This window comes from Labeo rohita, chromosome 5 (genome assembly GCF_022985175.1).
Source record: "Labeo rohita strain BAU-BD-2019 chromosome 5, IGBB_LRoh.1.0, whole genome shotgun sequence".
In the NCBI taxonomy this organism is placed as follows: domain Eukaryota; kingdom Metazoa; phylum Chordata; class Actinopteri; order Cypriniformes; family Cyprinidae; genus Labeo; species Labeo rohita.
The window spans coordinates 37455064-37481705 of NC_066873.1; the positions used below are offsets into that span (position 1 = coordinate 37455064).

The 26642-nt window shown below is 33.6% G+C and overlaps 1 protein-coding gene across 1 annotated transcript in view; it reads right to left on the bottom strand.

Annotated features, from left to right (window-relative positions):
- Positions 1-462: 462 nt before the first annotated feature.
- Positions 463-26642, bottom strand: part of htr7c (5-hydroxytryptamine (serotonin) receptor 7c) — a 50929-nt gene continuing 24749 nt past the window's right edge. Inside the window, exon 2 of the mRNA XM_051110711.1 lies at positions 463-9417. Within this exon, the coding sequence (XP_050966668.1) occupies positions 8670-9417 (748 nt within the window). The 3' untranslated portion in view covers positions 463-8669. The remainder of the gene's footprint in view (positions 9418-26642) is intronic.

Sequence of the window (26642 nt, forward strand, 5' to 3'; positions counted from 1 at the left end):
AAGCTGTCTTCAAACGCAGAGCTGCCTTACAAACATACAAGATCTGAACACAGTTACCAGACAGCCACGATTTACGTGCCATGTCAAACAAAGGCAAGTGATTATAAGAACATATTCTTTTATTCACTTGAGACTGAGAAAACATATTTCAGGTTAAAAATACTTTTCATTTGGTAAATGTCAAATTAATTCATATACTGAATGGACCCGAACACATATAGGGTTCAGCAAAGATAGAGATCTCCCTAGGGTACTTTACTAAACACTATTGTCGCTAATGCACTGTAAAATTTTCCTGTTTGGAAAATTGGCTTGTATTGAGGGACAGACATTACTTCATGGTAAATATCTGGGCTAAAGTTCTTTAGCCCAAATGGACCAAGAAATCAGTACGACAGTGTTTTAGTGCCATGTTAAAAAATACAAAAATCTTAAATTACGAGATTAAAGTTGTAATATTTTAAGAATAAAATCGAAATTATGAGAATAAAGTCAAAAAGCCGTAATTGATTTGAATGTGGGATTATTAGCAGAAATCATACCACGTGTTATTCTTGCAAGGACAGTATGCTTGGAAATAATATTTGACATCTTCGATTGCATTCATTAGGCCTATTTGTTGTGCATCAGCCACACAATAATAGCAATAAGCTTTGTGCTTTTGTTACTTTTAATATATAGCAGAGTCTCAGCTTTTGAAATCTGTCAGTTTTGTAGTGATATACAATGTCTTTTGCAATAATGTATTTTTCACGCTCTTGAATCTGGCAGGACAGATCGCTGTATTCATGTAAATCAATCGTCTTTTCGATTACAATGAGACATTTGTTACAATGAGACATTTAACTAAATTAAACAGTTTTCTGTTTAATTTCCACCTACTCAAAAACGTCTCACATCCAATCTTTCATTCCTCGCATGTATTTAAATAAAAACAACAATTAAACGTTCTAAAGGTTCAAGTGGACTCTAGCTCTTTAATGTAAGTTATATTGTTGTCTTTTCTGGGGTATCTAAGTGACTATTCACAAGCTGTTTTATTCACAGTATAATAGAGTAAATGATTGAAAATAATATTTAACATCTTCCATTCATTATTTGTAGAATACCAGCCGCCCAGTAATCGTAAAAATGTAGTGCTTTTAATATTAAAAACTGTGAAAAACACATTATTGTAATAGACATTTGTAATAGCCAATTGTTTGTATTACGTTATAAAACAAAAATTTTGAAAGCTGAGACTTTGAATTATGTCACAGTGCTCCCAATCCATGTCATTTGCATGCACAATAGACTAGAATATACTATCAAAATATTATAACTTTAATCTTATAATTGCTACGGATTAATTCTCATAATGTTGACTTTATTTTCTAAATATTTAGCATTTATTCTTGAAATATTTAGACTTTATTCTCGTAATATTTCACCTTTATTGTCAAAACATTTTGACTTTATTCTCATAATTATGACTTTATTCTCGTAATATTTCAACTTTCTTCTTGAAAAATTTTGACTTTATTCTAATAATTTTCACTATTGTCAAAATATATCAACTTTATTCTCATATTTCAAATTTATCCTCGTAATATTTTGAATTTCTTCTCGTAATATTTTTTTTATTCGAAATATTATGACTTCATTCTCACAATATTACAACTTTAATCTCGTAATTTTAGAGTTTTTATTTTTTTTTTAACGTGGCACTAAAACGCTATCGTAAATCAGAACTTTGAGAGTGGAATGGATTTGGTAGCTATGTATTCCTTTCTGGAAACGAATTGGCAAGCATTAAAAACAATAAACATAAGGCTTTTGAGACAGTTCTGAAGATCTAAAAACTGTTAAAAATAAAGATTCTTTATTGGCATGAAGAACCTCCATGTAACAGTTTCATTGCACAAAAGGTTCTTCATAATAACAGTAGGTTCTTTAAATGATTGAAAAAAGTCAGTTTAGAGCTATTCTCTGAAAGAAAAAAAAATTGGAACCTTTATTTTTAAGAGTAAAGAAAAACATTAAAGTCTACATGACTCCACCTTGATCCATGAAAATACTCTCTGCACAGAAACAACCACTTTAACAACTGGAATAATAAATTATTCTGAAATATCACAAATGATGTGTCAATATAAAAAGCTGGTGCGATAACAATGTAAACAAGGAATACAAAAGACAGACCATTTATGGTAAAGTCATTATATCTGAAGGTAATACTATGACACTTTTAGTGGGGTCCACGCATCTAAACAATTTCAAGTAAGTTACTGTTCATGCAGATAATATCATTTCTAATGAATAAATGTACCTATATTTTATATCACATACTTTTGATCACCAAAGCTGTATTTATTTAATCAAAAGTACAGTAAAGACAGTAATATTGTGAAATATCCTCTTTTCATTATTTAATATATATTTAAAATTGAATTCATTTCTGTGATGGCAAAGCTAAATTTTTGAGCAGCCATTACTCCAGTCTTCAGTGACACATGATCCTTCAGAAATCATTCTAATATATATATATTATATATTTGAAAATATTGATATGTGTTTTTTGTTTACAATTTTAGGATTCTTTGATGAATAAAAATAATAATAAGGATGGCATTTATCTGAAATGTAACTATACAGTAGTCAACATTTGAAGTGGATCAGAACTTTTCATCAGAGTTGTCCTAAAACCAAAACCATACCTGTTCTTGTCTTAGGACAACTTTGATGAACTTTTCTGATCCACTTCAAATGTTGACTACTATATCTTTGCTTGCTAAATAAAATAATAAAAGTATTGATTTCTTTATGGTTCTTTAAAAAAATGAATTCCAAACTTTTTAACAGTAGTATTTGTACATAAAGGCTTAGAGTTTTGGACCCCACTTGAAATCCATTGTATTACCATGATAGTTTTTTCTATCACAGACTGGTTGATATCAATAACACACCAGCACAAACGATTTAAAAAATTCACAGATTTCTTGAGATAAATGGGAGCTACAACTTTTTGGCAGGCACAAATATTATCCATCCATTCACCATCCAATTTATGGCACACATGAATTAACAGCTACTGTCAGTACACAGAAGATAGTGTTGCTGCGGTCTGAAAAATGGATTTTACCCAGAATCCTTTGTTCCTTCCCACAAACTATTCTCTTGATCCGCTGTGGCTCTACCGCAGCATCAAAACACTGGTCATCGGGTTCAAAACCATTTATTTCCAGGCGACTGCACATGGCTAATACACCCCTAAGTACCAGCACTTTACCTGATAATGACACGGTTTAGGCTGCTATACATCAATCATGTTTCGTCCTCCTCCATCTTCTGCTCTATATTGTTCTGTTCAGAGCTATTGAATTGTACACTCTTGAATACCTCACCGTTGTATGTAATACAGTATAACACTTTCACTGTATGCTGTATTTTATGATCTGCTGCGTGAACACTTACACTCTTAAAAATAAAGGTTCTTCACGATGCCATAGAAGAAACTTTTTTGTCTAAATGGTTCCATAAAGAACCTTTAACATCTAAAGAATCTTTCTGTTTCACAAAAGGTTCTTTGTGGCAAAAGAGGGTTCTTCAGATTATAAAAAGGTAAGAAAGAAAGAGAACCTTTAACTGAATGGTTCTTTGTGGAACCAAAAATGGTTCTTCTATAGCACTGCTGTGAAGAACCTTTTAAAGCACCTTTATTTTTAAGAGTGTATGCTCTTTGTTTTTTTTTTTTCTTCCACACTTGGCTCTTGGGCCCTGAACATGAGACCACACGTTTGTAGTTTTTAGTTCTAATTGCAGTGTTTACACCATTAGTGTGAGTATAAATAACAGGGGGTGCAAGAGGTAACTAGTAGCTAGATAATGACTTAGGAGATTGATGCCAGTTTCACAGTAAGTAGTTGTACCTTTAGTTGTGTATGTACAGAATAAAGCATATGGCAGTTGAATCTGCCACTAATGTTTAGTCAGATATACTCCAAATGCGAGCTGCTCTCTGACTGTAATTTATTCAAAAACATGCAGCAATTACATATGCATTATTCTGTAGTAAGTGTGACTAAACATGGAAGAGCACTTCATTTCCTGGAATGCATTAAATTTCAATTCAGTAAATGTATCTTCTCGTCATTAAACTTCCTATGTGTTGTGGCCAATTCAAATTCCAACTAATGAACTGAAAGTAAGCCAATTATTAGTTTCTGATATTTGCAGTCCAACCAAACAACCCAAACTCTGAAGTCAAATAAAATTTGGGTCTGCATCAAAAGCTGTAGTGTGAAAGCAGCCTTAAAGGATTAGTTCACCCAAAAATGAACATTTTCTGAAAATTTACCCTGAGGCCATTCAAGAGGAGTTTGTTTCCAGCTGTGAGCAAGTGATGTAATGCTAAATTTCTCCAAATTTGTTCCAATGAAGAAACAAACTTGGATGGACTGAGGGTGAGTCAATTTTCAGCGATTTTTTTTTTTATTTTTGGGCGAGCTGTTCCTTTAAAATGTTTCCAATATATAATCAATTTGTATTGTAAAAATTGCATCAGTAACTGACAACCTTCGGTTTCTGGTAACTATGAACAAGTACATTTTTGAGTTGGGGATAGTTCACCAAAAAATTATTATTATTATTTATTTTTTTTTTTTGGGTGAACTATCATTTTAAGGTATACAAAGGTTGTTAGACATCCAGTCATTGTTGTCCTACCACAAATCTGCAAGAGATTTTTTTAATTTTGTGGACACTTTGATGAGCATCTGTCTGATTGGAATGAGAATCGCCCCCAAGAAGTCAAAACTGTCAAATAAGTCCCTTGTTTTCTTTTTTTCTAATTTATTTCATTTCTTAACTCTCTTCATTTTCCTTTTAGCTTTGTTTTACATCAACAATCTTGGCAAAACACTTAGTGTACACTGTAAAAAATAAAAAACACAATTTGTTGAGTCAGCTTAAAATAATTTGTTACCCTGCTGCCTTAAAATTTTAAGTTCAGTCAACTAAAATAAGTTTAGTTAACTTGAAATGTTAAGTTGTACTAAGTAACAACTTAGATAATTGTGTCTAATAAACTTATCAGATGGGTAAGTAACCCAGCTGCCTTAAAATTTTAAGTTGATTCAACTCAAATATCTAAGTTGTCACTTAGTATAATTTAACATTTCAAGCTGAATATACTTTTTTTGAGCTTAAAATTTTAAGGCAGCCAGGTTACAAATTATTTTAAGTTGACTCAACAAATAGTTTTTTACAGTGTAGTCCTTGTGGGAAAAGGTAATACACAAAAATGCACAGGCAATTTCGACGTTTCTGGTGCAGGGTTAAAATCTGTGACAAGAAACACTTTGTAAGCTTCTCACAAAGATTTGGCAACATACATATAGAACTGTACATCAAGAACACTTCTCCTCCTGTGTGTAAACAACCACGTTGAGTTGCTCAGTCAATAATTTATCTGTTAAGAGTCATTAACACAAGATTTTACAAGAATCAGTCCCCATTTAATGCCGCTTACCGTGAGTTTCGTCAATCATGGTTGAAGAGACACTTAAAGGCATTGAAAGTCTTTTTCAATTGCCACAACAGGTCAAAAAAGGGTACAAAATTGACAATGCCAGATCACGGCATATGCACAATGGCTCGCGGAGTCAGATGTTCCATCAAAGACAGTCGGCTATTCCATGTTCTTAAAGTTCTTAAAATAGATGGACTGAGTCATCGGAAAAGCAAGGTGAGTGTCCTGTCTCTTGTTGTCTCAAGGCAGGGATTCACGCTCACACACACACACGTTCTGATGGATTTCCAATATCAGTCAAGCCTCATAGTGACAACTGCCTACAAGCCCTTATTTTTCCTCCTCTGGAGACTCGGTTGCCAGATATGTACAGAACATCTGCTTTAAGGTGGCTGCATACTTTCTCAGAACACTCACAGGTGGAGGGAAATCAACATGATCTCTGCTTAATGCCGATAAATGAACCAATGACTGGCTAAAAACGAAAGAGGCAAGTGTGAAGATTTACACTTTTGTTCCACATTACAGAATCTATTGTTACGATGAGAAAATTAGCAGCTTTGAGAAGATAACAGCCAAGAGCATCCCTATAATCACACCCCATCACTTTATGACAGCAAAAATGAGCTAATTACTATGAATTTATAGACGGGAATAGCAAACACGTACTGTTGGTAACATATAGAAAGATATTTTAGGATATCACTATTTTAGTGCTATTTAAAGTGTCCCCGTGTTTATCAGAATGTACTCTGTATTTTAAAATAAAAATATATAATTGATTCTTAAGAGATGAAGTCAAAACATGAACCATATATTTTCATTAGTTCTGAAAATAGCCTGTAGTCACTGATGTTTATACAAAGGTATCATTTTATTAAATGTATAAAATTCAATTACAACTCAAACAAACCTCATAAATCAAAATGTAGAAACATTTTGATTTTGTCCCGATCTATCGCAAGCTTAAAGGAGAAGTCAATTTCCAGAACAGTTTACAAATAATGTACTTACCCTCTTGTCATCCAAGATGTTCATGTCTTTCTTTCTTCATTTGTAATATAATGGACTGATAATGGTGCCCTGAGTTTGAACTTCCAAAATGCAGTTTAAATGCGGCTTCAAACGATCCCAGCCGAGGAAGAAGGGTTTTATCTAACAAAACGATTGGTTATTTTCATGAAAATAATACAATTTATATACTTTTTAATCTCAAATGCTTGCGTTGTCTTACTCTCCCTGAACTCTGTGTATTCTAGCTCAAAACAGCTAGGGTATGTCGAAAAACTCTGACTGTATTTTCTCCCTCAACTTCAAAATCGTTCTATATCGCTGTTTAACCTTTTTTGTTAAGGGTGTTTGATCTTCTTTGCATGTTCACTTTGCAAAGACTGGGTCGGAACTTCTGTAGTGATGTAGGATGATTTTGAAATGATTTTTGAAGTTGAGGGAGAAAATACTGTCAAGAGTTTTTCAACATTATATGAAGAATTATATGAACATCTTGGATGACAAGGGGGTGAGTACATTATCTGTAAATTGTTGTTCTGGAAGTGGAGTTCTCGTTCATTCCTGAATAAATCAGCCGTTTGAACGAATCAAATGAATGGTTTGGTTCCCAGTGACTTTCATTGTATGAACAAAAAATACTGAGATGTTTCTCAAATTATCTTCTTTTATGTTCCATAGTTTATGTTAGGCCATTGCGGCCTAAATGTTTATGTGTAATAAAATGTTGAATCAAATAAAATATTTATTTCTAAAGCTACAGTTTGTAATGACTACTTGACAGTTTCTCATTTAACACAAAAATAGCTTTAAATAATCTTTGTGGGTATTTCACAGTCAAATTTATTTTGCAATTAACTAAAATAATTAATCAAAACATGTAATACATTAGATAAATAATTAGGTAAAACTTTGAATCAATTGACAGTCCTATATATATACACACTGTATATGAAGAGTTCAGATGCAAAACCAAATGCATCTCGGTCAAAAATGAGATAATGATACTGAGTGAATGCTCCTGACACATAGTACATGTCCATCAAATACTTTTACTTCAAACTCGCTAAATTCCAGCCTCATCCAAATCAGAAGTACCAGTACGTACATAGAAACCTATACAAAGTAGCCAGGGAGAAAAGCTAATTTTAAAGAAATACGTCAGATGGATTTAGGGGCTTTTGCATCTGAACTCTTCATATACACTACCATTCAAACATTTGGGGTCTGTAAGATTTTTTTTTAATGTTTTTGAAAAAAGTCTCTTATGCTCACCAAGCCTGCTTTTAAAAATTCAGTAAAAAAAAAAGAAATCTGGGAAAAATTATTACAACTTAATTTTCTTTCTATTTTAATGGTTTTTCATTTTCGTCTCTTTTTTTGTGAAGGAAAAGCTGAATTTTTACTCTCCATTATTCCAGTTTTCAGTGTCAGGTGATGAACAATAATAACATTTCTTATTGTAAATATTTTGCTTTATAGAGGTTTTAATGATTTATTTTGGGGGTTTTTTTTTTCAATTAATTTAAAGGATTAGTTCACTCCTGAATTAAAATTTCCTGATAATTTACTCGCCCCCATGTCATCCAAGATGTTCATGTCTTTCTATCTTCAGTCGAAAGATAGTTACTCCTCCCCTTACTCCTCGGCTGGGATCGCGTAGAGCCCTTTGAAGCTGCACTGAACTGCAATTTGGACCTTCAACCCACTGATCCCAATTGAAGTCTACTATTTGTGTAATTAACATCTTGAATGACATAGGGGTGAATAAATTATTGGGAAATTTTAATTCTGAAGTGAGCTAATCCATTAACAACCTCAAACTTTCTCTCTCATATCTTAAAAATCAAAGAATTTGTAGCCAAGTATTTTAGTAGGTCTAACACTCACTAAAATCAAATCCAGAATACCTATACAAATAATGAAACAATTAATGACCACATACGTTAATGGAACTGAAACGTGGGTGTTCTGAATAAGTATGAGGCCGAGGTTCTGTCTTTTGTTCACACTGTCCTTACAAAAATCCAATAAGCAGATGTAGCAATGCACATTGTTCGGCTTCAAAGTCATACTTGATTAACAATAAAGTCCTGTCTGAGTTGCGTGTAAACCACATTTAGGCCAAACCACATCCTTTAACACTCTAAGTTTATACCTTCAGCGCTTCATGCACGCCTACAGCTGACAGTCGGCGGTTTATGTTCCGGTACCTGCAACGGAGCAAGTCTCTGTATGTGGAGCGCAGATCCCGGTTGAAGAAAGCATAAATAAAGGGGTTCATTAGCGAGTTGGCATATCCAAACCACAACAGCGTCCTCTCCAACCATATTGGTATGCAACTACACTTAACCCCACATATAAACGGTCTTGCTGTAGACAGAATGAAAAACGGCAGCCAACAAATACCAAAAACTCCAACTATCACGCCCAATGTCGTAGCTGCCTTCTGCTCTCGCTTGAAGATGGAGATATTATGCCGCTCACGGTTGAGCAAGCGAGAAAGAGCAGCGCACTCCTCAGCTACGCCAGGCGTGTGTTGGGGCTTTAGGCCTTGCATCCTCAGGGCCTCGCTGGCAACCGTCTCCAGACGTTCCCGACGGGAGAAGTCGGTAAAACGATGTTTGGCGCCGCTTTTTCTGGCGGCCTTGAAGATCTTGTAGTACATGAAGAGCATGACGATCATGGGGATGTAGAAGGCCACGGCGGTGGAGTAGATGGTGTAGCTGAAGTCCTGGCTGATTAGGCAAACGCCAGCCGTGTTAACGTTCTTCGCCCAGCCACAAAATGGCGGCAGTGTGATTGAGGCAGACACAAGCCACACACCGAAGATCATCTTCGCCATCAGCTGACCGTTTTGTCGCGCAGGGTAGGTCAAAGGGCGGGTGATGCCAAGATACCTGCAATCAAACAGTTTTAAGACATTATCATGAGATTATTAATTATATTAAAGCTAAAGTTGTGATTTCTGCTCTATCATTTGCTCACCCTCATGTCATTCTTTAAAGGGTTAGTTCACCCAAAAACGAAACTTCTGTCATAATTATTCACCCTCATGTGGTCTAAAACCGTAAGACCTTCGTTTATTTTCAGAACACAAATTAAGATATTTTTGGTGAAATTCGAGAGCTTTCTGACCCTGCATAGACAGCTATGAAACTGACACATTCAAGGCCCAGAAAGGTAGCAAGGACATAAAGTAGTCTATGTAACATCAGTGGCTCAACCTTAATGTTATGAAGCTATGAGAATACTTTTTGTGCACAAGGCAAGCTAAATTAAGGATTTTATTCAGCAGTGTCTTTTCTTCTGTGTCAGTATGTGCATTCACGAGTACAGGCACATTGATATTCTGCTCAAATTTTTTCCCAAGTACATTTTACCAATTCCAAACCACATCGGTCTTAATCATTAGGTACATTTTGGGAGTTCATTTTTAGTCCATCTCCGCAAAACACAAGTTTTAGGATAGGAGATGGACTAAAAATGAACTCCCAAAACTTACAGCCAGATTCTGGAAGATAATTTCTTTAAAGAGTGGTAAAAGAGGATGTGATGCTTGTCCTTCAAAAGTCACTCTTAACTTATCTGTCTGTAAAGCCTATAAAAACAGTCTTCATGTATTTTACAACACTTCAGCATGTTAAGGGTTATTCCACCCCAAAATGAAAAATTTGTCATTAATCACTTTTACCCATGTCGTTTCAAACCCATAAAAGCTTTGTTCGTCTTTAGGAACACAATTTAAGATATTTGGAATAAAAAAAACCCGGAGGTTTGTGACCGTCCCATTGACTGCCAGGTAAATACCACTGTCAATTCCCAGAAAAGTATGAAAGACATCGTCAAAATAGTCCATCTGCCATCAGTGGTTCAATCTGAATTTTATGAAGCGACGAGAATAATTTTTTGTACGCAAAGAAAAAAAAACGATTTTATTCAACAATCCGTCTCTTCCGTGTTAGTGTAGCGCCATTTTAGAGAGTATTCGCTGGACACAAACTGACGCAAACTGCGTTTTTAATTTTTTTCTCTGCATATAAAAAGTATTCTCGTCGCTTCATAAAATTCAGATTGAACCACTGTTGGCAGATAGACTATTCTGACGATGTCTTTCATACTTTTCTGGGTCTTGACAGTGGTATTTACCTGGCAGTCAATGGGACGGTCACAAACCTCTGGGTTTTCATCCAAAATATCTTAAATTGTGTTCCGAAGATGAACGAAGCTTTTACGGGTTTGGAACGACACGGGGGTAAGTGATTAATGACAAATTTTTCATTTTGGGGTGGAGTAACCCTTTAATTCTTATAAAGTGAGGGTAACTTTTTAGGATTTTTTACTCAAGGAAAGACTCTGAGAGACTAAAGGGTTCCAGATGGTTTCACACCTAATTCATCAGGTAAATTCTTAATTCTTTTGCAGTTAGCATGTGTCTTTTCTTCTCCACTAGTTTTTTTTCTGACCCAATGAACATTTCTGTCCAATGGTCAACTTTGCAAATTCTAGTTTTGCATTGGTATTCTCAAGGCCATTTATTAATTTTGGACTTTTCAGTCTGAGTGAAATAGTTACATCATGTATTAAGACTGACAGAAAATGAAAAGTTGTGATTTTCTAGGCTGATATGACTAGGAACTATACTCTCATTCTGGTGTAATAATCAAGGAACTTTGCTGCCGTACCATGGGCAGAGCACCTGAAAGTGACCGGCACTAAGTTTGTGTAGATGCAGAGTTGCAGTTGGCTGAGTTGACGGCTGCGTAATATCACTGCGCCTGCTGCACCCATGGTACGGCAGCAAAGTTCCTTGATTGTTACGCCGAAATGAGAGTATAGTTCCTAGCCAAATCGGCCTAGAAAATCGCAACTTTTCATTTTTCGTCCGTCTTTGCACAAGATGTAACTACAGAAGAAATATATCGAAAAAATATCAAACATCTTTGGTCATTTTTGAGCAAGATGCTAACGATCTAATCAGACTCAATGATCTATGCTAAGCTATGCTAAAAGTGCTACCGCCAGACCCGTAGATCGGCTGAATGGATTTGAAAACGGTAAAACTCAACTATTTAACTCTAGGGGAGTTGGAAAATGAGCCCATTTTCAAAAAAGGGGGAGTGTTCCTTTAAGAAATGATCATGTGACTTTTAACAAATGCAAAGGGAGCTGTAAATGTGAAAAAACTGTTTCCATTGCAGTTGTGCGAAATATTCCTTTTTAGAATTGCCTGAAAAACCAATGTTTGCGATATATGGGAGGGTTTTTTTTTTTTTTTTTTTTTTTTTTTTTGAAATTACATAATTTTAAATTTTGGATGAACTGTCCCTTTAATACGGTTTCCTCTATACCTGTTTTACAGTTTTCGATGAAGCTCAAAAATGTTTAGCCAAAATATGTTTAATACCATATCTTCTGCACTATATTACAATTCTTCATTTAAATTTAAATGTATTCAGTGTTGATATTTTCCTTCACCACAGCTCTCAAACCTCATTCTGCTTGTATGTATAGTCAATATGGCACATTCAAACATGTCACACCAGGTTTTACTTCAGTGATGCCAAATTACATTGAATCATGTGTCTTGTCACTGAATGTGATGCATCAGATTTAAATATGTGCAAAACCATACTAATGAAATTTGACAGTACAAGGAAAGGATTTTCTTTGACTAACAACTTACATTTTGTTTAACATAGTTTTCCAATATCTCTTTTTGTGTTCCACAGAAGAAAACACATCTTACAGGATTGTAACAATGTGAGGGTGAGTAAATAATAACTTATTTTTTAACTTTAACAATTAAAGAACCATTTTGGATTCCCCTTTCATGAAACAGTTCTTGAAGAACCACTTTTTTTCTTAGTGTAAAGAACTTATTAACAGTCTAAAGAACCTTCTTCCATTATAGAACCTTTTGTGCATTGGAAAGATTCCTTGGATGTTTAAGTTTCTTCATGTAACCACGGATCCCAGTTATATCACAAAATATATAAATTACAAGTGTAACTTCTTTACCAAAATCATTATGTACTGCAGATGCATGAACTCGCCTCAAGCTTGTTTTTCTAGAATTCTGCTCAATAAGCCAATAGGTGGTACTCTACAAAATGATTGAGAGGCAAATGAGAATGAAGCGAGACATTCAGCTTTTAGAGGAATTAAGTTCACATCAGGGGCATACTACAGCGTGACGAGAGGGTGGCTCAAATTGCATTTGTCTGAGCAGTTCTTGTCTGAACCAATCAGCACCCACTTGAGTTGAGCTGATGAGCAGAAATGGTGAATTTGAGAAAAATGCATGAACAAAAATAAAAAGATCAGTTATATTATTGCCACTTCTGCTGCTGAGGAAATTGACCTTGATGCCGCCATTGCATCTGTTGTGGTTAAAGAGCCATATTTAAAGAGAAGAAGATTACAGCTCTTGAAGGTTTGATGAAGGATTCTCATTGCCATGACCCCTGCCCCCAGGAGACACTTATGCAAGAACGTGCTTTCCATAAATAACTAAATTTAATCTCTGTGCAGTTTCCACTATCGCTGGGGTCGTAGTGAACCCACAAAGTACAACAAAGCTATTGAGCTTAGAATGGCTGTACACAGTTAGTCTAAGAACAGATATGATACTGGACATATCAAGAGATGAACATGTACATTTATTCATTTAGCAGACACTTTTATTCAAAGTGACTTATAAGTGCTAACCAGATGTGATTTATAGCTAAACATTATCAGGCAAATAAAAACCATAATGGCAAACGTAGGTCAAACTGAACTTGCGGCGTAGTTTTATCTCACATAATTTTTGTTATCTGCCACACTGATTAGATCTCTCTGAAATATCTATATTGATTTATAAAATCCTAAGACCACCAACATTTGGTTCCATGATAGTGTTTCTTTTTTGAATCTCACAGTTGCTTACGCAAAAACATACATACCCTATACAAATGTGGTCTGATTAATGAACAAGTGACTTATGTGAACCCAATTTTTTTGGTTTGCGATGTATGTTTTTGATTCACTAAAAGAATCAGTTCATTAGACTTATTTTTTTCCTATAAAGTCCAATTAATGAACAAATGACTCTTATGAACCGAATCTTTTTAGTTTGCGCTATATCTTGTTTTAATTCACTAAAAGAATCAGTTCATGAGACTCATTTTTTCCTGTGGATTCCAATTAATGAACAAGTTACTCTTAGGAGCCATATCTTTTTAGTTTGCACTGTATGTTTTTTATTTATTAAAAGAATCAGTTCATGAGACTCATTTTTTTCCTGTAGAGACCAATTAATGAACAAATGACTCTAATGAACTGAATATTTTTAGTTTGCACTGTATGTTTTTATTTTTTTAAAGGAATGAGTTCATGAGACTCATTTTTCATGTGGAATCCAATTAATATACAAATGAATCTTAAGACCCAGAACTTTGTAGTTTGTGTTGTATGTTCTTGATTCACTAAAAGAATCAGTTCATAAGACTCATTTTTACCTATGGTGTCTAAGTAATGGACAAATGACTCTTATGAACCAGTTATTTTAGTTATTTTTAGTGAATCAAGTGAAAATAAATCACGTCAATTTCAGCATTCAGTGGTCAGATATTACATATTGTTTGCCATCATCAATGACAATGCTGTGTATAGTAATGGACTTTAAGATAAGACATTTTATGTGTTTTCTAAGTAACAAATACATAAACACTTTCCAAACCTAAAGACAGATTTAATTGGCATTGTATGCAACTATCTGACATTTTGCCCTGTGGTTTTATGATATATGACATGTTTTCACTCTTATTTACACAAGTAATGTAAATTCAACCAGTGGTTTGACAGAGTCAAGACTATGTAGGTTATACATATGCTGAAATAAAATTCCTGAAGCACTATATCCTCTACAGTATATGCAGTGGCAGCTCAGCCATACAGATTTGATTCTCTGTGGCAGCAGTTCTGGCTCAAACACCATCAGCTGTATAAAGTGAATGATTCCAACTTCCCTTTAAGCGGCTTAGCAGTCAAACACCCATTGGTTTATGACTCCCAGGGCACCATGGAGGTCCTCGGGTCATGTAAATAACATAGCCATTATTTATGTAATAACACTGAGGGCACAGGAGGTTTCAAGGCTAGAATAATTTTAATCATAATTCTAGGTCATATGGAAAATGCAGTCTGACCTTTTCATGTAATCCTTTGAACAACATGTACAATTTTCCACTTCAAAATGAAAAAGAAAAGTCTTGTGAGAGACCTTATGAGGTCCATTGTAAGTGCAAATAAGGCTAGAAGAGGTTCAGGTCATATGGATCTCATATGTAACCCTGGACCACAAAACCAGTCTTATGTTGCACGGGCATATTTGTGGCAATAGCCAAAAATGGGTCAAATATATTAATGTTTCTTTTATGCCAAAAATCGTTAGGATATTAAGTAAAGATCATGTTCCAAGATATTTTGTACGTTTTCTACTGTGAATATATCAAAACTTCATTTTTGATTAGTAATATGCATTGCTATATACTTCATTTGGGGAACTTTAAAGGCGATTTTCTCAATATTTGGATGTTTTTGCACCCGCAGATTCCAGATTTTCAAATAGTTGTATCTCAGCCAAATATTGTCCTAACAAACCATGTGGAAAGCTTGTTTATTCAGCTTTCATATGATGTATAAATCTCAAAGCTCAACTGGTTTTGTGGTCCATGGTCACATATGTACATTAAAAACATGTTTGTCAACTGTTGATAATTGTGTTGTTTTTTTTATTAGCTGTTTTCACTCTCATTCTGACGGCACCCATTCACTGCAGTGGATCCATTGGTGAGCAAGTGATGTAATGCTACATTTATCTAAATCTGATCCAGTGAAGATATAAACCCACTTACATCTTGGATAGCCTATGAATATGTACACATATTCATAAAACATTTTAGAAAATGTTTATTTTTGGCTAAATGTGGTAAAAAGCTAAGTGCACCGTTGGCAGTTTTTGGCAGTGCTGTTATTTCCTATAACACAACATTTACCTGAAATGTCAGATTTTTTCATGCAAAGAAAAAGAATCTGAACTCTTCCACTTAGCATCAAACCCTTTTCTGCTTCCATTGTTTTAAATTGCATGCATGACTTTTCAAAAGCATCTACTGTAAATGTCAGTTTGATATAGTAACCATGGGAGCCACTAGCGAAAGTACACTAAAAATAGCTATGATAGATGTGTTTTTTCATGTTGTGTCATCATTGTGTATTTCAGATGTTCATGAATGTCTAGTGAAGAGTGAGAGAGCTTCTAGAAAATTCCTGGCTATTTCTTTCACTCAAAGTCTATTACTCTGAAGATTTTGTTTGTCTTGAGGGCCTGTTGTGTGGTCTTGGATATACAGTAAGGCTGGGTTAACAGAGAGGATGTTTCACTTCCACCGTGTTGCAAAAGTGTGGTGAAGTGATCTCTATTTGAACATTTTCCAAATCTTTTAAAGGCTCTTTTTTTAAAGCACCATTTATCTATTTGTCTGGAACAACAGATGGTGAAATATTCACAATATTAGTCAAGTACTGCTTTTAGACAACCCAAACTCAATGTCCAAAAAAGAAAAAAAAAAAGAAAACATCTTCACAGTTCTTTAAAAGCACTCGAAAATGTGCTATCATACATAACATACTGAGGAGCCCAAAATAATAGATAAAAATATTTGAGGCTTTGGCTTTCCTTCAAACACTAACATTTTGAAATATTTTTACTATTTAAAAGAACTGTTTTCTCTTTGAATATATTTTAAAATTCAATTTATTCCTGTCATCAAAGCTACATTTTCAGCGTGGGGGTGAAAAATTAATACTTTTATTTAGCAAGGATGCTTTAAATTGATCAAAAGGGATGATAAAGATGATAAAGATAAAGATAGTTTATAATGTTACAAAAGATTTCTAAATGCTGTTCTTCTAAACTTTCTATTAATCAAAGAAATCTGAAAAAATTCTACTCAGCTGTTTTCAACATAATAATAATAATAATAATAATAATAATAATAAATGTTTTCTGAGCAGCAAATCAGAAAATTTGAATAATTTCCGAAGGATCATGTGAAATTATGTTAAAATTCAGCTTTAAAATAGGAATAAATTACATTATAAAATATATTCAAAAAGAAAACAGTTATTTTAAATTGTAAAAATATTTAAAAATTGTACTGTTTTTGCTGTACTTTGGATCGAATAAATACAGGCTTGGTGAGCAGAAGAGACTTCTTTTAAAAAAACATAAAAAATCTTACTGTTCAAAAACTTTTGACTGGTAGTATATACATATATATAATGATTCAAAAATTATTTTTCAAAGCTCAAAGATTTTTTCAAAGATTTTTTCATATCTATCTGAGTGACTGGAAAGTAATCAAGTTACATTTATCAATCTATTTGCACTTTTTTTTAATATTATGCCATTACTTACAGTTTATTGTAAGTCTCCCTTTAAGATAGAAAAAGTAAAGTCCAAGCTAAAGTGGCTCAGAGACTGGGTTAATAGAGGACGAGACATGGCAGAGAAATGCGCACAGGTCTGTCTGTGAATGAACTGATGAAGAGTGACATGCAGAGGACAAAAACAATCAAGCAAAGGCATTTACAGCAGCCACTGCTCCTTCATCTTCCTCCTCCTCTCTTCTTTACACAAACTCTCCTTCAAAACATCGGTATCTTCACCATCTTCCCTCTTCTTTTCTCTCCACTCCTACCTACAACTTTAACCTCTATGTTGATCATTTCTGACATCTCTTTCTCTAGTCATATATATTCCACTTCTATGGCACATTATTGTGCTTTTTTATCAAATTAAGGTGACTTATCTATTATGCTAGTTGTGTTGTGCAGTAATGTACATGCATGATGTATTTTGTGGCAAATACACAACAATCCTATTTATGTAATTAACTCAGACTTATGTAATTCATACAGTATATTGTAACTAAAAATATCTGCATTGCACAACAGAGAAATGCATTCACTTAAAAAAAAAAACCTAAAAGCGAGAGGATCTCTGCTTTTGCTTACGTACATATATATTCCACTTTGAGAAGTGAAAATTGTCCGACTTGACAGCTCCTTTTTGACTTCTGAGCCTGCAGCCGCCCACTCTCGTCTACATTCAAGACCAGTCGTTTGGCATCTTAAATGAGCCTAAAAGCCAAGGATTGCAGAGGCTTGATGGAAGACGAGACCATGGCAGCGTTTCGCTGTTTTAAGGATAAAAAAAATGCTACAGCGATGTTTTCCTTAAGATACTCTCTCTCTATGAATTCATCATCTCGCTGTACAACATTGCTAAAGTATGTTATGACATTTGTATTCTTTCTGTTTATCCCTGCTTTCTTCCTCATTTTCTCTCTGTGTATTTTTCAATAATTTATAACCAAATCCAGGAAGCTTTAGTGCTATGTTTGGTTTCCGTTCAGGCTACAGCTAGTATTTTTTTTTTAGGTCAGGGACAAAACCTGTGGCTATTTTCAGATTATAACTAAGACAGACAATATTTATCTGAATAGTAGATTCTTTCCATGTGAGCCCAACGTCTCTTTTCATATCGATGGAGAGATAGCTGTTGTTGTTTTGGTAATGGATACAGTTGGATACACTTGTATACACAATTGCACACCATTAACTGACTTCATATTTGTATCTTACTGCACATGCACATAACCTTGGGCTTAAAAGCAATGGAGCTGCAATTTTGGAGGGGAACGAAGCACTTGTGATGGACCTGGCATTGTTTTTTACAGAACATTCATCAGCTGAATAAAAGAGATGCCGTCATATGACAACTGTGTAAAGTGACTTTTAAACCTTTAAGTGGCGACGACCCGGGTTTGAACTCATCAAGAGATTGACCCTTTTCACAAAGCCTGACATTTTAAAGAGACTAACTGAGTGGAGAGAAGCTGCATTTAAGCGATAGGATATATCGGAGACTTCACGTGTTAAGTGAACTCAGGCATTCATTGGATTCATGGCATTATTTGGAGAAGAGCACAATTTCAAACTCAGCCTCTCCATAAAATAGCTCTTAGCAGAGTTGGCTAAAACGACAAGCCTGATTTTAAAGGAATGATCCAGGTTCAATACAAGTTCAGCCGTATCGACAGCAACAGCTGCCTGCTGTCGATTACAGAGAAAATAGTTTCAATTCATCTCTCAGTCTATGCTGTTTGTGAGTTGATTTTGTTGTTGTTGTGAAGGGAATATAGTTCTTTCATACAGAATTGTGTGAACTTTAAAATCATCTTTAAAGGTTCATGAAACCCCAGACTACTTTTTCTGAGATTTGAGCAGAGGTTGCACATCATAGATGACAATGTTACCGTCCATTAATTTTAATTGTTGGAGAAAACTAGTTAATTTTGAGCTTTTTTGCTCTATTTTCATCTTCTGGGTTTAAAATCGACATTGTGCTGACGTCACAGTTTGTGAGTGAGTGTAATAGCGGTTTTTACAACTCCGTAACGCAAACTATCAAAAGGATTATAAATGCTGCAAAATAAGCCTTAAAAGTTAATAGAGGTGCAACAGCACGTTCATATATATGTTTTCGATGCAGAGTGCAAATGTCTGTGCATTTATTTGTGTTGTTAACTCAACAGGAGCGAAATGAAACTGTCTGAACCCGAAGTTGACTCTCTTTCCTCTTCCCCCTCCGCTCCACGGTGCACCACGCCCACTTTTGCAGCATTTTACAAAACTATGGTGAGAACTAACCAGCAAACAGGGGGGTTTCATGACCCTTTAAAGGGGTTCCACTAGAGCTCAAACCAGATGAACTTCTAGCTTTTCATTATCTGTTTATTATTGTGTCCAAAGCAGCTTAAATTTAATAAATTTGGTCAGTTATGCATTACTGATGGAATTCATGCGGGTGTTTTTTTTCTCTTTGTCACATTATTGGCAGGAGAAAGTGAAGGAAACTAACCTTTTTGAACACCACAAATTAGCTGTTTAGTTTGCGTTATCATTTATATTATTATTATATTAATTTTTGTATTAATTTATCAAATTAATGACATTTATACACACACACTACCAGTCAAAAGTTTTTGCACAGTAAAATTTGTAATGTTTTTTTTAAAGAATTCTCTTACCTAGCCTGCATTTATTTAATCCAAAATACAGCAAAAGCAGTAATGTTGTAAAATAATGTTACTATTTAAAATAAATGCTTTATAGTTTAATGTTTTAAAATGTAATTTATTCCTGTGATCAAAGCTAAATTTTCAACATCATTACTCCAGTCTTCAGTGTCACATGATCATTCAGAAATCATTCTAAAATGCTGATTTGCTGTTCAAGAAACGTTTTTTTATTATTATCAATATTTAAAACAGTTGAGTACTTTTTATTTTTCAGAATTCTTTGATGAATAGAAAGATCCAAAGATCAGCATTTATCTGAAATAAAAAGTTTTGTAACATTACTATACCATTCAAAAGCTTGGAGTCAGTATAATTAATACTTTTATTTAGCAAGGATGCTTTGATTTGATCAAAAGTGATGATAAAGACATTTATAATGTTACGAAAGATTTCTTTTTCAGATAAATGCTGTTCTTGTGAACTTTCTATTCATCAGTGGAAACCTGAAAAAATTCTCAGCTGTTTTCAACATAATAATAAGAATAAATGTTTTTGAGCAGCAAGTCAGAATATTAGAATGATTTCTGAAGGTAGATGTGAGTGGAGTAATGATGCTAAAAATTCAGCTTTAAAATCAAAGGAATAAATTACATTTTAAAATATATTAAAATAGAAAACAGTTATTTTAAACAGTAAAAATATTTCAAAATAAATGCAGGCCTAGAAAGCAGAAGAGACTTCTTTAAAGAAAAAAAAAAACATTAAAAATCTTACTGTTCAAAAACTTTTGACTGGTAGTGTAAGTTGCAATTAAAAATTTCCTTTTATCATGAGAAATTTTGAATTACTTAACAACTTAAATTAAATGCTTTTTTTTTAAAGACTTGCATTGTACATTAGTTTTTTTTACAAACTGATGGATGAGTCAAAATCATTCGCTTTGGCCAAAAGAATCTGCTTAATAAATAAATGCAAATGCACTGACAGCTACAGATGCTGCAAACGCAGCTTAAGTTGTATTTAACCCTGAATATTCCATTAAAATTCACAACTTAGAAGGAAGAATATGTCATCTTAACATCTACACTTTCAGATAGTTCATTGGCAAATTTCTTCTTTTGTGACAGTATGTAAAAAACACTCACATCTTGGCGGTCCTTGGGGGAAAGTCATGAAAACAAAAATCGCATGCAATAAATCAGCACTCCAGTCCTGTTTGCAGCTATATTTATACAGCTCTATTTTGATTTATTATTGGCCTCATAAAACCTCCCCACTTAATTCTGCAATGCAGATTCAGGGGTAATTGCTCTCTAAATATGTCAGATGACACATGCCCTACTGAGTTTATTAGCGACAAACACCAATAGCTCCTCATTTATTAAGATAATTAATCGAACAAATTTCCTTAGTGCTGCTAATATGCACACGAGCAGCAGCTGTCATCCTAAATGCTGAGTACTGTTACAGACAGACAGAGAATGAAGCTGTAATACATTCGTATTAGAAAATGTCACGCTTTAATACAGTAGTCCGAGCTTTAGATCACATCAAGACATGATACATCAACGATATTATGGATGCACCGTGCCTCAAAATATATTTGGACACTTGCATTACTGTGCTGCATTACATTTTATGCTGCATTACTGTGAATTATTATGAATGCTGTTCCCAAAAATATATTTGTGCACTTAAAAAAAAGTTTGCTTAAAAAGTGTGCTTAAAATAAAGCAGTTTGGCTTGTTTATAATTATATAATATAATGCCATTCAAGCATTTTTAAGTGAGGTGTGGGTGTCCAAATACTTCTGAAGCCAGTGTATCATAGGATGAAAATAAGTTGTTTTTCTGTTTAGAGAAAATCTATTTCTAATTCATTAATTTACTAATATATTGTCTACAAATGCAATTACAAGATCGGTGCTTTAGCTTTCCTCAGGGATTGTTGGCTAATTAAGCATAATCTTTTTTCAGCATAAAGAATGTTAGTGTTTAATCATTCCCTTCTATTGTTATTAATATCTTTATCAAGATACTGTACATACTGTTCTGGCATTTCAACGATAAGTGTATGATAGGTGTCCCATAACACCAAGGCTGTTTAAATACTGAATTATCATAACTTGGAATAGAAATGGTTGAACAAACATTTAGGCATTCAGATGTCCTTGAAACATGCAGAGTATGACTAAGCAGACAGTTAAACTGATAGTGAAAGACTGTAAAACGTAAACATGAAGATGTGTGCATACTCCTTTTCTGAGGGACTAAACTTACCAAACATAGTTTATCCACAGTACTGGAGGAGCAATTCAGTTCAACAACCTTGAAGTCTTTGTTAAGGCAGCAGTGAAATTGAATTGTATGTCAATAAAAGATACACCCCCATATACACATGAGAAAAACGCATCTGGGAGGGACAATGCTTCATAGATATCTCCCTCCCTGAAATATAAAAATGACTGTGAGTTTGATCAGAACAAGGGCTGTGTGGACATTGCTGCTGGTTTTAGTGAGCTGTTGCTCCGGCTCTTGACAGACATGATTGCTGTTCAGCTTTGGCCATGTTTAGGGCCCTCAGAGCAAGTACTTCAATGAGAGCTTGATTTCTGACACAAATGTTAAACTGTTTAAAAAAAACAAAACAAAAGTTAAACACAAGTGTTGAACTGAAACAAGAGGCCTAAACATACCACAGAGGGATAGAAGAGGATACTTTTTCTTTCTTTTTTCTCAAAATTCTTCTGTGTGTAAAAATACAATAAATGTATATATATTTGGGGTTCAGTAAGATTGTTAACGTTTTCTAATTCTAATGGTCACCAATTCTGCTTTTATTTGATCAAAAATACAATAACAACTGTAATATTGTGGAAAAAAATTTACATTTACAACAAATGGATACTGCTTTTGTTTTTTCTTTTTTCTCAAAATTGTACTGTGTATAAAATAAGAGTCCAAAAATACAATAAACGTAAATATATTTGGGGTCCAGTAAAATCTGTAACATTTTCTAATTCTCATGGTCACCAAAGCTGCATTTATTTGATCAAAAATACAATAAAAACTGTAATATTGTGAATTTTTTTTTTTTTTTTTTTTTTTTTTTTTTTGGCAAAGCTGAATTTTTAGCATCATTAGAAAAGGATACTGCTTTTGTTATTTTTTTCTTTTTTCTCAAAATTATACAATACTGTGTGTAAAATAAGAGTCCAAAAAATACGATAAATGTAAATACATTTGGGGTTCTGTAAGATTGTTAAAGTTTTCTAATTATAATGGTCACCAATGCTGCATTTATTTGATCAAAAATACAATAAAAACTGTAATATTGTGAAATATTTTTTACAATTTACATCACCTGTTTTCTATTTTTATATATTTTAAAATATATTTTATTCCTGTCATGGCAAAGCTGAATTAGCATCATTAAAAAAGGATACTGCTTTTGTTTTTTCTTTTTTCTCAAAGTTGCACTGTGTGTAAAATAAGGGTCCAAAAATACAATACATGTAAATATATTAGGGGTTCTGTAAACTTTTTAGCTTTTTCCCCATTCTAATGGTCATCAATTTATTGCATTTATTTGGTCAAAAATACAATAAAAACTGTAATATTGTGATTTTTTTTTTCTTGGCAAAGCTGAATTTTCAGCATCATTAGAAAAGGATACTGCTTTTGTTATTTTTATTTTTTTTTTCCCTTTTTTTTTCAGAATTGTAGTGTGTGTAAAATAAGAGTCCAAAAATACAAGAAATGTAAATATATTTGGGGTTCAGTAAGTTTTTTTAACGTTTTCCAATTATATGTAATGGTCACCAGTGCTGCATTTATTTGATCAAAAATACAATAAAAACTGTAATATTGTGAAATATTTTTACAATTTACAATAATTGTTTTCTATTTTAATATATTTGAAAATATTATTTATTCCTGTGATCGTAAAGCTGAATTTTCAGCATCATTACTACGGTCTTCAGTGTCACATGATTCTTCAGAAATCATTCTGACATGTTGATTTAGTGCTCAAGATAAATTTCTTATTATTATCAATGTTAAAAGCAGTTGTACTGCTTAATATTTTTGTAATATTTTTCTAAAGTTCAAAAGAACATCATTTAATTGAACCAGAAATGTCTTTGCTGTCACTTAATGCATCTAATTTATTGCATTAATGCTTAAAGTATTCATTTCTTTTAAAAATAAAATAAAATATGCTACTAAAATAAATGTTACTGACCCCAAACTTTTGAACTGTAGTTTTAACATCAGCAACCCATATTTAGTGTTCAAGACTGTCCAGTCACAGTGATGTTATGAGGAGGAAGTTATATATATGGGGTGAGACAGTGCAAACTATTTTAGCTCCAACAGGAAACCCACTCACTCTTTGTGAGCAAATGTGAAGAGCGTGTTTACACAGACATTGTAAAGTCACAGCATTAAAACCAGCCCTTTTACTTTTAAAGGTCAGATAGAGGGTGGAAAAAAGAATAAAAATGATAAAGAGTATCTGATGCATCTGTCGTTTTAAAATCTTGAAACAAAATACTTTGTTATTGTAACTGCTTAGTTTAAAGCACTTAATGGTGGCCTGTCATATAAATATCCCATATAAAACTTACATGGTCAAGCAATGTTGTATGTCACACAAAAGGATGGGAGAAAAAACTGCTCTGGGAGACGTGCTTCCCATCAGAAAGTCTGTCTTTGTTTGTTTTCACTTTGTAGATGGCACGTGTCACTGGATCCTAAAATACTAGTTAAATAACCATATAGTGCAAGTGTCTAATAGTGTTTTTATAGCTGCCTTTACCAGCCATTTCCCACGGCAGCACAAGTAAAATCAATACACTATATAAACTTAAATTAGCACCTTTTAATGACATCCATTATCATTAAATAAATGATTAAATGTGCTTTACATGACAGATTACTGCAATTGATCATTCATTTCCAGAGGGAGCTGATACTTCATTTATTAGTACTAATATCTGTGTGCACGTCTGCTGGCAGGATTATGATATATTGATTTATTCTGTTCCTGTTGTTGTTTAGCATTCACAGACCGTAAAGGCACAACACCGCACGACTTAGCAGTCAAATAAACGTTAGGGATTTTTAAGCTATTTATAAATTCCCCTTTTCTACTCAGTATTTACAGAATATCTGGTTTTATCCATTAACTTCTCCATTTCATTTCCTGAGTGAAGCCACATTTTCTTTTAGCCTCAGGTGCATTAGCAGCATGTTTTATTCACTTTGGAAGGCCAAGTCAATATCTAGTTGTTTTCCTTGTCCTACTTCACTCAAAAGCATATTAATTTTGTTTATTTGTTTTGTTCCTCTTGTTTGTTTGGTTGCCTTTTAATATTTTCTGAAAAATGTATGGCTTTCCCAAAGTATAATTCATTGGCATATGACCTTAGTGACATACCGTGTAGTATCATATTGATCTTTCTGAATGTAAAGGAACAGTTCAACCGAAAAATTTTAATTTGCTGAAAATGAACTCACCCACACACTGTAAAAAAAAAAAAAAATAGTTGAGAAAACAAAAAAGTAAGGCAAGGCAACTTCATGCAGTAAGACTTTTGAGTTCTCTCAGCAATTGTTTTTTTTTTAGTTTTTCTCAGTAAAGATACTTTGTTTAGCCAACATACATTTTTGTTAAAGTTAAAGGAGAACTCCACTTCCAGAACAACAATTTACAAATAATTTACTCACCCCCTTGTCATCCAAGATGTTCATGTCTTTCTGTCTTCAGTCGTAAAGAAATTATGGTTTTTGATGAAAACATTTCAGGATTTTTCTCCATATAATGGACTTCATTGGTGCCCCAATTTTGAACTTCCAAAATGCAGCTTAAATGCAACTTCAAAGGGCTCTAGACCAGGGGTTCTCAACCTTTTGCAAGCTGGGCCCCCCCAAAGCTGGTTCATTGCAGTTTTTGTCTTTCCTTTATACAGATTTAAATAGTTTCGTTTTCGAAGTACTCTAAATTATATCAGTGATTCTCCGATGTTAAATATGATCAAGAATTATTTTATTTCGATCTACAGTGTAATAAAAGTTAAGAAAAATATTAGCCTATAGCCCTAAATATATAGATTGCAAGCTAATTCCTTTTTTCTTAACTTTTAACTTCTTCTAAAAATTATCAAGAATATTAAATCAACTCAATAGGCTAAAGAATTTTCTTATACAAACTTAACGAATGCACTTCAAAACGAAGTTTTCATATATAAATTCAGGAATCACGAATATGACAAAATAATATTATTTTTTATATATTAGTTGTATAGCTATAATAGTTGTATCAAATGAATAAGGAAATTATGCCTTGAATTTATTAAGTAATGTTTAATTTCGTTCGTTTCGCTCTCTGGAAATGTAAAGAAAAATACCGTTTTTACTTGGAATTCGTTTTTAATCCCTGGTTTTAAACAAGGATATACATGAGATAATTTATATATTATTGCTTGAATATTTCCTATAAATTACAAAGGTTTAATTGGAATCTTTATTTCAAACGACCCGACCGCCGCGACCCGAATATCATTAAAAATATTTTTGGATGACTCGTAACTGCGGGTAACCGCGGGTGACCGCAAGCACCCGCTCATTTTGGATCAACCCGCGCATCACTGATCAAACAAATGAGCGCCGTTTTCTAAAGTCTATGAGCGCAGCACACACAAATAAACTAAATTGACATACTGCAGTTAAATTTCAAAATGTGGTGTTTTTATATTTATAACATTTGAATACAGTTCAGCAACATACATCACACGACCTGACGACCAAGAGAGCTGACAATTGACCATCACTTAATTTCACCTCACGATTGAAAATGTGACACTGATTTCATATGACAGTTCAACAAACAAGTTAATAATATTAAGTCACTTATATTTTTGATGAAATAATGACTGTTTTGGTCTATTTTAGCAGCGAAAATAGATCCGATGAATCCAAACAAAGATCAC